Raw genomic sequence first — 13,533 nt, forward strand, 5'->3', positions numbered from 1 at the left:
GACGATAAACTCTAATCTTACCATCACCCCTGGTGAGACAAAACCGCGACTCGTCAGTGAAGAGCACTTTTTGCCAGTCCTGTCAGGTCCAGCGACGGTGGGTTTGTGCCCATAGGCGACGTTGTTGCCAGTAATGTCTGGTGAGGACCTGCCTTACATCAGGCCTTCAAGCCCTCAGTCCAGACTCTCTCAGCCTATTGAGGACATTCTGAGCACTGATGGAGGGATTGTGTGTTTTTGGTGTAACTCGGGCAGTTGTTGTTGCCATCCTGTACCTGTCCCACAGGTGTGATGTTCGGATATACCAATCCTGTGCAGGTGTTGTGCCACTGCGATGATGATCAGCTGTCCGTCCTGTCTCCCTGTAGCGCTGCCTTAAGGGTCTCACAGTACGAACATTGCAATTTATTGCCCTGGCCACATCTGACGTCCTCATGCCTCCTTGCAGCATGCCTAAGGCACGTTCAGGGACCCTGGGCATCTTCCTTTTGGTGTTTTTCAGAGCCAGTAGAAAGGCCTCTTTAGTGTCCTAAGTTTTCATAACTGTGACCTTAATTGCCGACCGTCTGTAAGCTGTTAGTGTCTTAATGACTGTTCCACAGGTGCATGTTCATTAATTGTTTATGGTTCATTGAACAAGCATGGGAAACAGTGTTTAAACCCTTTACAATGAAGATCTGTCAAGTTATTTAGATTTTTACGAATTATGTTTGAAAGACAGGGTCCTGAAAAAAGGGCTGTTTCTTTTTTTTTTAGTTTATTAGTCAGTTGACATGACCTTTATGAATTATGAAGACGTCGTGTGCTTCAAAACTCACAAAAAGTGACTTTAGCTGATGAAGAAGATCTCCTCAGACATTATTTTTTTGTCATTTATCTATAAAACCCTATTAATTTCCACATAGGCTTTGACCAACCAGCTATGGCGAAGTGAACCTCTGTTGGCGCCTCTCTATTAAGTCATGTTTTTGATGGCCTTTCTTGAGACAATGAGCCAACTACACTCTCATTCTGATAAAGGCTGTTGACGTTGTCAATCAATAAGACTAGAAAAGATTACCAGCTTTAAAAAAGCTATCACTCAACTTTTTTTTCCTAGAACCTCACACTGTGATAACCCTATAACGCTGCAGAGTATCTGAGCTGGGTAGCCTAGTGGTTAGAGTGTAGAGGCGGCAGGGTAGCCTAGTGGTTAGAGTGTAGAGGCGGCAGGGTAGCCTAGTGGTTAGAGTGTAGAGGTGGCAGGGTAGCCTAGTGGTTCGAGTGTTGGGCTTGTAACGCGAAGGTTGCAAGTTCAAATCCCCGAGCTGACAAGGTACAACATTTTTTTATTTTTTTTTATTTCACCTTTATTTAACCAGGTAAGCAAGTTGAGAACAAGTTCTCATTTACAATTGCGACCTGGCCAAGATAAAGCAAAGCAGTTCGACACATACAACGACACAGAGTTACACATGGAGTAAAACAAACATACAGTTAATAATACAGTAAAAAAAAACAAGTCTATATACAATGTGAGCAAATTAGGTGAGAAGGGAGGTAAAGGCAAAAAAGGCCATGGTGGCAAAGTAAATACAATATAGCAAGTAAAACACTGGAATGGTAGTTTTGCAATGGAAGAATGTGCAAAGTAGAAATAAAAATAATGGGGTGCAAAGGAGCAAAATAAATAAATAAATTAAATACAGTTGGGAAAGAGGTAGTTGTTTGGGCTAAATTATAGGTGGGCTATGTACAGGTGCAGTAATCTGTAAGATGCTCTGACAGTTGGTGCTTAAAGCTAGTGAGGGAGATAAGTGTTTCCAATTTAAGAGATTTTTGTAGTTCGTTCCAGTCATTGGCAGCAGAGAACTGGAAGGAGAGGCGGCCAAAGAAAGAATTGGTTTTGGGGGTGACTAGAGAGATATACCTGCTGGAGCGTGTGCTACAGGTGGGAGATGCTATGGTGACCAGCGAGCTGAGATAAGGGGGACTTTACCTAGCAGGGTCTTGTAGATGACATGGAGCCAGTGGGTTTGGCGACGAGTATGAAGCGAGGGCCAGCCAACGAGAGCGTACAGGTCGCAATGGTGGGTAGTATATGGGGCTTTGGTGACAAAACGGATTGCACTGTGATAGACTGCATCCAATTTGTTGAGTAGGGTATTGGAGGCTATTTTGTAAATGACATCGCCAAAGTCGAGGATTGGTAGGATGGTCAATTTTACAAGGGTATGTTTGGCAGCATGAGTGAAGGATGCTTTGTTGCGAAATAGGAAGCCAATTCTAGATTTAACTTTGGATTGGAGATGTTTGATATGGGTCTGGAAGGAGAGTTTACAGTCTAACCAGACACCTAAGTATTTGTAGTTGTCCACGTATTCTAAGTCAGAGCCGTCCAGAGTAGTGATGTTGGACAGGCGGGTAGGTGCAGGTAGCGATCGGTTGAAGAGCATGCATTTAGTTTTACTTGTATTTAAGAGCAATTGGAGGCCACGGAAGGAGAGTTGTATGGCATTGAAGCTTGCCTGGAGGGTTGTTAACACAGTGTCCAAAGAAGGGCCGGAAGTATACAGAATGGTGTCGTCTGCGTAGAGGTGGATCAGAGACTCACCAGCAGCAAGAGCGACCTCATTGATGTATACAGAGAAGAGAGTCGGTCCAAGAATTGAACCCTGTGGCACCCCCATAGAGACTGCCAGAGGTCCGGACAGCAGACCCTCCGATTTGACACACTGAACTCTATCAGAGAAGTAGTTGGTGAACCAGGCGAGGCAATCATTTGAGAAACCAAGGCTGTCGAGTCTGCCGATGAGGATGTGGTGGTTGACAGAGTCGAAAGCCTTGGCCAGATCAATGAATACGGCTGCACAGTAATGTTTCTTATCGATGGCGGTTAAGATATCGTTTAGGACCTTGAGCGTGGCTGAGGTGCACCCATGACCAGCTCTGAAACCAGATTGCATAGCAGAGAAGGTATGGTGAGATTCGAAATGGTCGGTAATCTGTTTGTTGACTTGGCTTTCGAAGACCTTAGAAAGGCATGGTAGGATAGATATAGGTCTGTAGCAGTTTGGGTCAAGAGTGTCCCCCCCTTTGAAGAGGGGGATGACCGCAGCTGCTTTCCAATCTTTGGGAAATCTGTCGTTCTGCTCCTGAACAGGCAGTTAACCCACTGTTCCTAGGCCGTCATTGAAAATAAGAATTTGTTCTTAACTGACTTGCCTAGTTAAATAAAGGTAAAATAAAAAATAAGTCCACAGTAGATTCAAGTCCACTCACTGCAGTACTCCATCAAAAGTGGAAATCACTGTGGTTTGTGTCCCAAATGGCATCCCATTCCCTACAACAGTAGTGCACTACATAGTCAATAGGCTGCCATTTGGGCCGTAGACTAGCACTGATCTGACTGCGTGGGATGGGGGACCTGTTTACTTTATTTAATTGATCAATGGGATGATGCTGCCTGCCTGTCCAGAGCTATTTCTGAACCCAGGGACAATACAGCCACTGCAGCAGCTATCACATTCACATTGACTCCAGAAAAGACAGGAGAGAGAGAGAGAGGCCACAATCTTGAATGGCACCCTTTTTCCTATATATATATTGCACTATTTTTAACAAGGGCACCATAGATCTGTGTTCACAAAGTTCTGTACTTTATAGGGAATAGGCTGCCATTTGGTATTAACCCATTCTAGATGCATAGTTATTATCAGCCACTAGAACTAATGAATTCAAAACATAATCAATAGCTGCGATGTGACAGATGATCACGAATACAGTAGTTGATGCAGATCTTATCTACTCATTAGATATTTGTTTTGCTGTCATCTATTGATTTGTCTACCACATTCAGCCGTTGGCGTAAGCTGTTGTCAGCTGTTGTTGTTGTTGTTGTCGTCAGCGGTTGTCAGCTGTTGTTGTTGTTGTTGTCGTCAGCGGTTGTCGTCAGCCGTTGGCGTAAACTGTTGTCAGCTGTTGTTGTCGTAAGTTGTTGTTGTTGTCGTCAGCGGTTGTCGTCAGCCGTTGGCGTAAACTGTTGTCAGCTGTTGTTGTCGTAAGTTGTTGTTGTTGTCGTCAGCGGTTGTCGTCAGTCGTTGGCGTAAACTGTTGTCAGCTGTTGTTGTCGTAAGTTGTTGTTGTTGTCGTCAGCGGTTGTCGTCAGCCGTTGGCGTAAACTGTTGTCAGCTGTTGTCGTCAGCGGTTGTCGTCAGCCGTTGGCGTAAACTGTTGTCAGCTGTTGTTGTCGTAAGTTGTTGTTGTTGTCGTCAGCGGTTGTCGTCAGCGGTTGGAGTAAACGGTTGTCAGCTGTTGTTGTCGTAAGTTGTTGTTGTTGTTGTTGTCGTCAGCGGTTGTCGTCAGCCGTTGGCGTAAACTGTTGTCAGCTGTTGTTGTCGTAAGTTGTTGTTGTTGTCGTCAGCGGTTGTCGTCAGCCGTTGGCGTAAACTGTTGTCAGCTGTTGTTGTCGTAAGTTGTTGTTGTTGTCGTCAGCGGTTGTCGTCAGCGGTTGGAGTAAACGGTTGTCAGCTGTTGTTGTCGTAAGTTGTTGTTGTTGTCGTCAGCGGTTGTCGTCAGCGGTTGGAGTAAGCGGTTGTCAGCTGTTGTTGTCGTAAGTTGTTGTTGTTGTCGTCAGCGGTTGTCGTCAGCCGTTGGCGTAAACTGTTGTCAGCTGTTGTTGTCGTAAGTTGTTGTTGTTGTCGTCAGCGGTTGTCGTCAGCGGTTGGAGTAAACGGTTGTCAGCTGTTGTTGTCGTAAGTTGTTGTTGTTGTCGTCAGCGGTTGTCGTCAGTCGTTGGCGTAAACTGTTGTCAGCTGTTGTTGTCGTAAGTTGTTGTTGTTGTCGTCAGCGGTTGCCGTCAGCGGTTGCCGTCAGCGGTTGCCGTCAGCGGTTGTCGTCAGCGGTTGCCGTCAGCGGTTGTCGTCAGCGGTTGTCGTCAGTCGTTGGCGTAAACTGTTGTCAGCTGTTGTTGTCGTAAGTTGTTGTTGTTGTCGTCAGCGGTTGTCGTCAGTCGTTGGCGTAAACTGTTGTCAGCTGTTGTTGTCGTAAGTTGTTGTTGTTGCCGTCAGCGGTTGCCGTCAGCGGTTGTCGTCAGCGGTTGTCGTCAGCGGTTGGAGTAAGCGGTTGTCAGCTGTTGTTGTCGTAAGTTGTTGTTGTTGTCGTCAGCGGTTGTCGTCAGCGGTTGTCGTCAGCGGTTGTCAGCTGTTGTTGTCGTAAGTTGTTGTTGTTGCCGTCAGCGGTTGCCGTCAGCGGTTGCCGTCAGCGGTTGCCGTCAGCGGTTGCAAGGGCATTATGAAGGAACACTCGGTTGCTTATGATAAGCCACTGCACTTATTAACCTCTGTATCTTGCTTTACCTTGAGTAGGAAAACAGTATAGAACCCTGCAGATAAAAACATCACAAATAGAAATTATGTGACTGTCATTCTGTATTCTACACGTAAGAGAAGTTTGTTTACTCCATTGCTGTCATAGTCAAGCCAAACATCACAATGAGTGACAAGGAGTTGTAATAATAGCACAAACAGACTGGCACTCAGGCTAGATAGCTCTCTGTCGGAGTGTTCCACTACGTGGTGTCCTGCTAAATGGAACGTGTTCCTGGACATTCTCTCCAACACGAGACGGAACACGGGACTCCAGATGGGAACTCTGTGGGAGACTGAGTGGAAGGAGACTGAGATGGAGGATGTCACAGATGTCACACATCATGTTTGAAGACTGCTGCTGCACTCTCTCGCTCTCTCTCTCTCTCTCTCTCTCTGTCACTCTCTCTCTCTCTCTCTCTCTCTCTCTGTCACTCTCTCTCTCTCTCTCTCTCTCTCTCTCTCTCTCTCTCTCTCTCTCTCTCTCTCTCTCTCTCTGCTCTCTCTCTCTCTCTGTCACTCTGTCACTCTGTCACTCTCTCTCTCTCTCTCTCTCTCTCTCTCTCTCTCTCTCTCTCTCTCTCACTCTCTCTCTCTCTCTCTCTCTCTCTCTCTCTCTGTCACTCTGTCACTCTGTCACTCTCTCTCACTCTCTCTCTCTCTCCTCTCTCTCTCTCTCTCTCTGTCACTCTGTCACTCTGTCACTCTCTCTCTCTCTCTCTCTCTCTCTCTCTCTCTCTCTCTCTCACTCTCTCTCTCTCTCTCTCTCTCTCTCTCTCTCTCTGTCACTCTCTCTCTCTCTCTCTCTCTCTCTCTGTCACTCTCTCTCTCTCTCTCTCTCTCTCTCTCTCTCTCTCTCTCTGTCACTCTGTCACTCTCCCTCTCTCTCTCTCTCTCTCTCTCTCTCTCTCTCTGTCACTCTCCCTCTCTCTCTCTCTAATAGAGGTTGGTCTCTCGCTTTCTTTCTCTCAAAAAGCTGATTGATTTACTGATTGATTGAAACCTGGACAAAGGCACTACTCACTCAACAGCCCACCCACCATTAAATAGGACAGGTACATGAGTAATGAAATGATCCGTTGACGACAAAGAACATTATATAAAATCATCATTAAAGTCATCAATAGTCTTGATACAGACTAATACAGATGTTTCTCCTTCCCCTCTCATTATCTGTCCCCTCTCTTTCTCCTTCCCCCTCTCATTCTCTGTCCCCTCTCTTTCTCCTTCCCCCTCTCATTCTCTGTCCCCTCTCCTTCTCCCTCCCTCCCCTTCTTCTCTTTCTCTGTCCCCTCTCTTTCTCCTTCCCCTCTCATTCTCTGTCCCCTCTCCTTCTCCCTCCCTCCCCTTCTTCTCTTTCTCTGTCCCCTCTCCTTCCCCCTCCCTCCCCCACTCCTTCCCCCTCCCCCTCTCCCTCCCCCACTCCTTCCCCCTACCCCCCTCTCCTTCACCCTCACTCTCCCTCTCCTTCTCCCTCCAGGTATCACAGAGACTATAGCCCAGCTAGGCTCTGGTTGGCTAGCGGATAAGAACCTGTTCCATAAGTACCACTATCACAAGGCCTACCTGATCCTGTGTGGAGTGGTCAACCTGGTTGCCCCACTGGCTAACACCTACATCCTGCTCATGGTTTACGCTGTCTTCTTTGCCATCTTCTGTGGCGGTTACATGGCACTGCTACTGCCTGTCCTGGTAAGGAAACAACACACACACACACACACACACACACACACACACACACACATACAATATATCAATATCAGTGTTTGGGTCCATGTTCTGCGGGAGCTACATGGTACTGCCCGTCCTGGTAAGAAACCAGTCCGTCAGGGTTGGTGTCGATTTGAAGAACTTAAGTCAATTCACGGAAATTCCAATTTAATAACATTTAAAAAATTGCATCTTTTCTATGACTTCTCACTGGGTAATTAGATTATATAACAAAATAACTTGCACACTGCTGTGAACTTACTTAGCTGAGAGACAATTCAAGGTCAATACTTAATAATCTACTGTTGATACTGGCAAAGCGTGCAAGTTCTTATTTTCTTTCAAGGTGACCTAGATACCACCCACCAATCAATGAAGCTAAAGAAAGTAACCATACAGGGGAGATGAGCGATTTCTTGAGAAATTGCTAGTGCCATTTGTTCCATAGCGATAATGTTTTCTGATTCTGATTTAGAATGCAGCCCGAGTGATATCTATTGAGAGAGAACAGTTTTTTTTTTAAAGTGCTGACCAACCATTCTTAACAGGATCTTTGAAGGATCTGTTCACTGTTTGCTGATCTATGCCTTCCCAGTCTGAGAATGTAATGTCATGAATATAACTATTGTTTCCCGAAGGAGGGAAATGAGGTACAAAATACTATGGGAAGACTTGCTGGAAGCCCCGCCTTCCACAGGCGTGAAGCTCGGATTCATTCCCTCAATTTAATACCACTTCACTGAGCCCAATATTATCATTACCAACATACAGGGAAAACATGCAGGAAAGGGAAACGTGTGTAGCGGGATAGCTTCCGTCCCTCTCCTCGCCTCGAACCAGGGATCCTCTGCACAAAACAACAACTGACACCCACGTAGCATCATTACCCATCGCGCCACAAAAGCCACGGCCCTTGCAGAGCAAGGGGAACAACTACTTCAAGGTCTCAGAGCGAGTGACGTCACTGATTGAAACACTATTAGCGCGCACCACCGCTAACTAGCTAGCCATTTCACATCGGTTACACATGCAAGAGAGGCAAAATTACTAGTGAACATCTGTGCTACATCTGAGTCCCTTTACTCATTCTAATTTCTCAGACAAAGGTCTGTCACAAGATGGATACATGTCATTAATATAAATACCTCCTAACTGACGGTGAGGTTCTCTGAATGTAATCTGTTTCTAATCAGTTTTCTGATTTTCCTTGCCAGGTGGTGTGTGATTACACTGCCAAAGGTAACGGTTGACAACTGTAATGTCAACACAGTGGGATTAAAAAATAATAATAATAATTAAATCCGCCACTTCTGGGTCTTCTGCAAAACATTGTAGGAGTTGATCACCTGGATCAGACTTGTCAACCCCACCCATCTGGGGCGGCAGGGTAGCCTAGTGGTTAGACTTGTCAACCCCACCCATCTGGGGCGGCAGGGTAGCCTAGTGGTTAGACTTGTCAACCCCACCCATCTGGGGCGGCAGGGTAGCCTAGTGGTTAGACTTGTCAACCCCACCCATCTGTCGATTGTAATTGTGGATTCCAGCAGACTGGTGGACCATTTCCCTATTCCGGACACCATCTTGTTGGACTAGCCTTGTTACTGGAGTGGAATCATTTGCATTGTGTAAATTGGAATGGCAAGCAACAGTATGTGTGTCTCTCCACTGTATGGCCGATACATTGCCCACTATCCTACACCAACACATATCTCCACCACTCGGTTTGACGCTCCCACTTTTTAAAGTACTTAAATGCATCAGGCAACTGTTTCCAGTTTACCGTACAAGTCCCAAATGCATTGGACCCCTGATCTCTAACTACTTACGATGCATAAAATTTGTCGAACCAAACTTTTTAACCTTGGTTTTCATATGTCTAATTCCTCAACCACACGACCATCCCGACTGCTGGTGTAAACTTTGACGTCTAAGTGTAGCCTGTGTCAGATGAAGCAAAACATCATTTTAATCCCCACCTAGTTGTCTTCCGTTTCATATACTGCTTGAATCCCTTTGGATTTGACCATGTGTTCATCAATGGCTATGTGTTGGTTTGGCTGATACAGCTTTTTACAAGTCTGTTATCAGGTGGTGCAGTAAGTACTGCAGTTTTCAAACCCTACCTGTATTATCCTCAGTGGCAGGATCCACAACGTGTAAAGAAGCCAACAGAGCTTTGAAGTGATTAAGCAACATGAAAGATCTAGCCCAAGAACCCAGAGAAGACTTTGTACCCCAGTATCAATGAAGGTCAGGCAGTTCGGTAAATCCCGTGTAAATGAGTAGTCCAAGAAACAGGTCGAATTCTGTAGGTGTAACCTCTAGCCACGCTCAGAGGGAATCACCATAGGACGGGCACTCCAAAACAATACCCCAACCCGGATTATTTGTGAATCCACAAACCTCTCCCTCCAATGCCTGTGTGACAAACAAGAAGAAGTCTATCTCCCTTAAGTCTTTCCTGAGTGGTCGACAGGATTGCCTGACGTACCCTGCCAAGATCTAAACCAACTGGACGTTCAGGCCTGAAAGGGATGGATTCCGGTGCCGGTGTAATCAACATCATACGACTGAAACGTGCTATCAGGCAAGACAGAGCGTTTACGCTTACAGGGACGTAGAGCACGAACAGAAAGACTTAGATTCAAGGCGAGAGATATCTAAGTACACAGTACCAGTCAAGAGTTTGGACACACCTACTCATTCAAGGGGTTTTCTTTATTTTTTACTATTTTCTACATTGTAGAATAATAGTGAAGACATCAAAACTATGAAATAACTAATATGGAATCATGTAGTAACCAAAAAAGTGTTAAACAAATCAAAATAGATTTTAGATTCTTCAAAGTAGCCACCCTTTGCCTGGATGACAGCACACTCTTGGTATTTTATCAACCAGCTTCATGAGGAATTCTTTAAAACTTTAAAACTCCAGGTAAAAATATACTTGGCTTATATCTTAATCTGACTTTGGTACAGTTCATGTTGCTCTTCACATTACTGTACATGTTTATTTGTCACAGGATACAGAAGGGGTAAACGGTACTGTGAAATGGTTACTTCCAAAGTAGCAATATCAAAAACAGAAAGTGTCCAGGTAAAAATGGTCATTATTAGATGACGCTTACCTTACACACTTGTCTAAATTGAAGGGTCATGTGAAGGAAATGCTATAACCACCCCACAGCCACATCTAGCTAAGTAGATGGGTCACTATTGTCTAGGCATGTACACACGTCTGTGAAAATACAATAGATGGTCTTAATCACCCCCAGACACACCTGGCTAACTCAACTCGCAAAGTGAAGTCTTTTGTTTACATATGTAGCTAGCTAGATATCTAAACAACGAACTGGCATAATCCCAACTCATACTACTACCAATACAAACATTGTCATAGCTGTAGTATGAATCTCCAGGTAGCTAAAAAGCTAACCAACTAGGTCTAATGTTAGCTAGCTAGGCTATAACTAGCAATTCAAATGGATTTCTGATTCTAATAATATTACTTCACAGATAGTACACATAACGTTCGTTAGCAATAAAAATAAAAATTACTTTCTGACAATTTTAAACGTATAATATCTGAAAATGTAACTAGACGGTTACCGGTATACATGGATGAATGCTTCACGGCAGACTGGGACCATTTAACTTCATTTGGTTTTGGCCAGCGTTGTGTCAAGTCACTCCGGTTCACACTGACCGTGGAATGTGCAGAAAGTAGCCCGCCACTTTTTCCAACTGATCTGTCGATACCGCCTGCTAAATTCAGGGCATCAATGTTGTTGAGAAAAGCAGCAAAACTTGTGGTTCTCAATGCAGCTCACGTTATAGACAGAAGCATGCTACATGACAGACCAATCCAAACTCATCTCCCGGCATATCCAGCCTATCCATTATCACAGCCAATCATGGCTAGCTGGAAGGTTCCTGTCTTTCTTTCATGGCTAAACCAACTAGGCTCGTAATTGAACAATTTAATAATTATTTATGGATGGAATACACATTTGTTATTAAAGCACATGAAAGTTCACATGTTCCAGAAGGCATTTCTGCCAAAAAAACACATTTTGATAAAACATTTATTTTACATTCAAGTGCCTCTCCTGTGAAGTAGTGACTTGCGACATACACCTAGTTTCCTGAAATGAGTCACATTTGAGAAAACATATAATTACATATCTGATGGACCAATTTATGCCTTTAAGTAGCAAACCAGCTAGACCAGGAACATTTAGTTACCAAGTTGACCACCACAATGTCATTATTTATAAGCTATTATCATAAGGTTTAGCTAGTAAAATATAGCCATCCAATTTTCCTTCACAGCACCCCTCTCTCTTTTGGCTGGCTAGCCAAGGACAAAATATAACCATTAGCCAGTCACTTTTTTTTTAGCTCTAATATCTAATGACAAATACATTTTATTTTGTACAGTTATCAAAGAAAACTGTAACATCAAAAAGACAAGACGAGTTAAATGAAGTAGGCTACCTTGCTCCGTCTTGGGTGACTGACTTGACCAACACAGGCTAACTAGCCATCCTAGTTAGCAAGTAATCTTGCTAGATAGCCAACACTACATTTCCGATTCAAAGCTTTTCATGTACTTTAAAAAATATCCATGTCATTGATCAGATGATATTAATTTTTACTTTAGAAATGGTCAACTCACTTTCAAGCTGATTCTACTTTTCAAGTCTACTCAGTGTGATAGCTAGTTAGGTCACCAGGCGTCAAAATGTCATTTCACAGAGTCATCTTGTCTTTCAGAACAAATACTCTAAGATGTAAATATTATCATTACCAACATAAATATTTATTATACAGTTTATTTAACTTATTGTTGCCCAAATCTGAATGATGGCCTTGCCACATTTTGTCACAACCTGTCAGATTGAGAAAGGGAGAAGTGCGTCCAGCGTGGCAGCAGTATCAAATGAGCCATTTTCATGTTGAGAGAGAGCCTAATTCCTGCCCCTTAACCCATAAACCAATCATATATTATTAATGCAGATATCGTAACCTATCAAAAGGAGATTTTGTGAGAAAAAAAGAGTTATTTTTATCACAGATATATTGACGTGACAATCATCAGAAACATATTTCTTATTCTTTTATGGACGGCTGGAAAGGGTTCAAGTCGGGTTCACAGAAGATTAAGAAAACTTTCCATTAAAACAACAAGAACACATTATTAATGTTCAAAGAACGTTCTAAGAATGTTATTTTAAAACATAAATTCCGTTCTCAGCGTCAACAAACGCGCTCTCTTTCCTCCATCTTGTTAAACAACAAGAACACATTAGTAATGTTCAAAGAACGTTCTAAGAATGTTATTTTAAAACATAAATTCCGTTCTCAGCGTCAACAAAGCTCTCTCTTTCCTCCATCTTGTTAAACAACAAGAACACATTAGTAATGTTCAAAGAACATTCTAAGAATGTTATTTTGAAACATAAATTCCGTTCTCAGCGTCAACAAAGCTCTCTCTTTCCTCCATCTTGTTTAACAACAAGAACACATTAGTAATGTTCAAAGAACATTCTAAGAATGTTATTTTAAAACATAAATTCCGTTCTCAGTGTCAACAAAGCTCTCTCTTTCCTCCATCTTGTTAAGTGTGTTCAGGTGTGTTGGCGATGCCCACTAATTGGCCACACCTGATCTTAATGAGTGCTTGTTTCCTTTTAAATGGGGTCTGTTTGAGAATACTAAAATGAACAGCTTTGTTTGAGTTAAAAGAAACATGGTCTCCTAGCTTCATCCTGTTGGCGTGGTGGACTAATTCCATGGATAAACAACAGAACATCATAGGTTCAAATCTCACTGATGCTGTGTCACAATACAAAATAAATGTGTTTGCATTATTAATGCCCAAGCAAGGTCATTTCCATGTGGCCTGTGCTTGGAGTCCAAAAGAGTTAACCCAAACTAGCAGTGTTATTAAAAGTCTCACTGAAACATGTTCTCAGAACGTTATTTATTTACCTTCAAATAACCTAGAATTTCCATTCTCAGAACGTTAATAAAACCTTTCAGGGAACCATAGTAAAATGTTCTCAGAACCTCCGTGCAATTTAAAAATGTACGTTCCTAGAACAGGCTAAATTTTCACATCCGTTCTAAGAACGTTTGAAAGACTTTCAGTTTTACCGATCAGGAAACTGATGGCTTCATTCCCAGAACCAATGGAACCAAGTGTGCTTGCTGGGAACCATGTTAAGTTTGGCATTGATATCTTAAAAATAAGCAAACTATTAACCATTAACTTTTTAGACTATGTAACGCTAATGCTTAAAATAATCATCAAAAATCTTCTTCTCATGGACTAAAAGTCAGATTCAAGCCAAATGTGGTATTTGGACTCATCATAATTATCCCTAAAGAGTTTGATAAAATAACATTGATGCTTTCGAAAGAAGACCACACTATACCTGTAGATACTAATGAGCACATAAATGCTCAAAAATAC

The 13,533-nt window shown here is 43.1% G+C and overlaps 1 protein-coding gene across 1 annotated transcript in view; it reads left to right on the forward strand.

Moving 5' to 3' along the window:
• Window positions 1-13,533, forward strand: part of LOC115101929 (monocarboxylate transporter 5-like) — a 56,371-nt gene that overhangs the window by 34,624 nt on the left and 8,214 nt on the right. The window contains 1 exon segment of the mRNA XM_029621383.2: window positions 6,826-7,037. Within this exon segment, the coding sequence (XP_029477243.2) occupies window positions 6,826-7,037 (212 nt within the window).

Source organism: Oncorhynchus nerka, linkage group LG20 (assembly GCF_034236695.1).
Source record: "Oncorhynchus nerka isolate Pitt River linkage group LG20, Oner_Uvic_2.0, whole genome shotgun sequence".
Classification (NCBI taxonomy): domain Eukaryota; kingdom Metazoa; phylum Chordata; class Actinopteri; order Salmoniformes; family Salmonidae; genus Oncorhynchus; species Oncorhynchus nerka.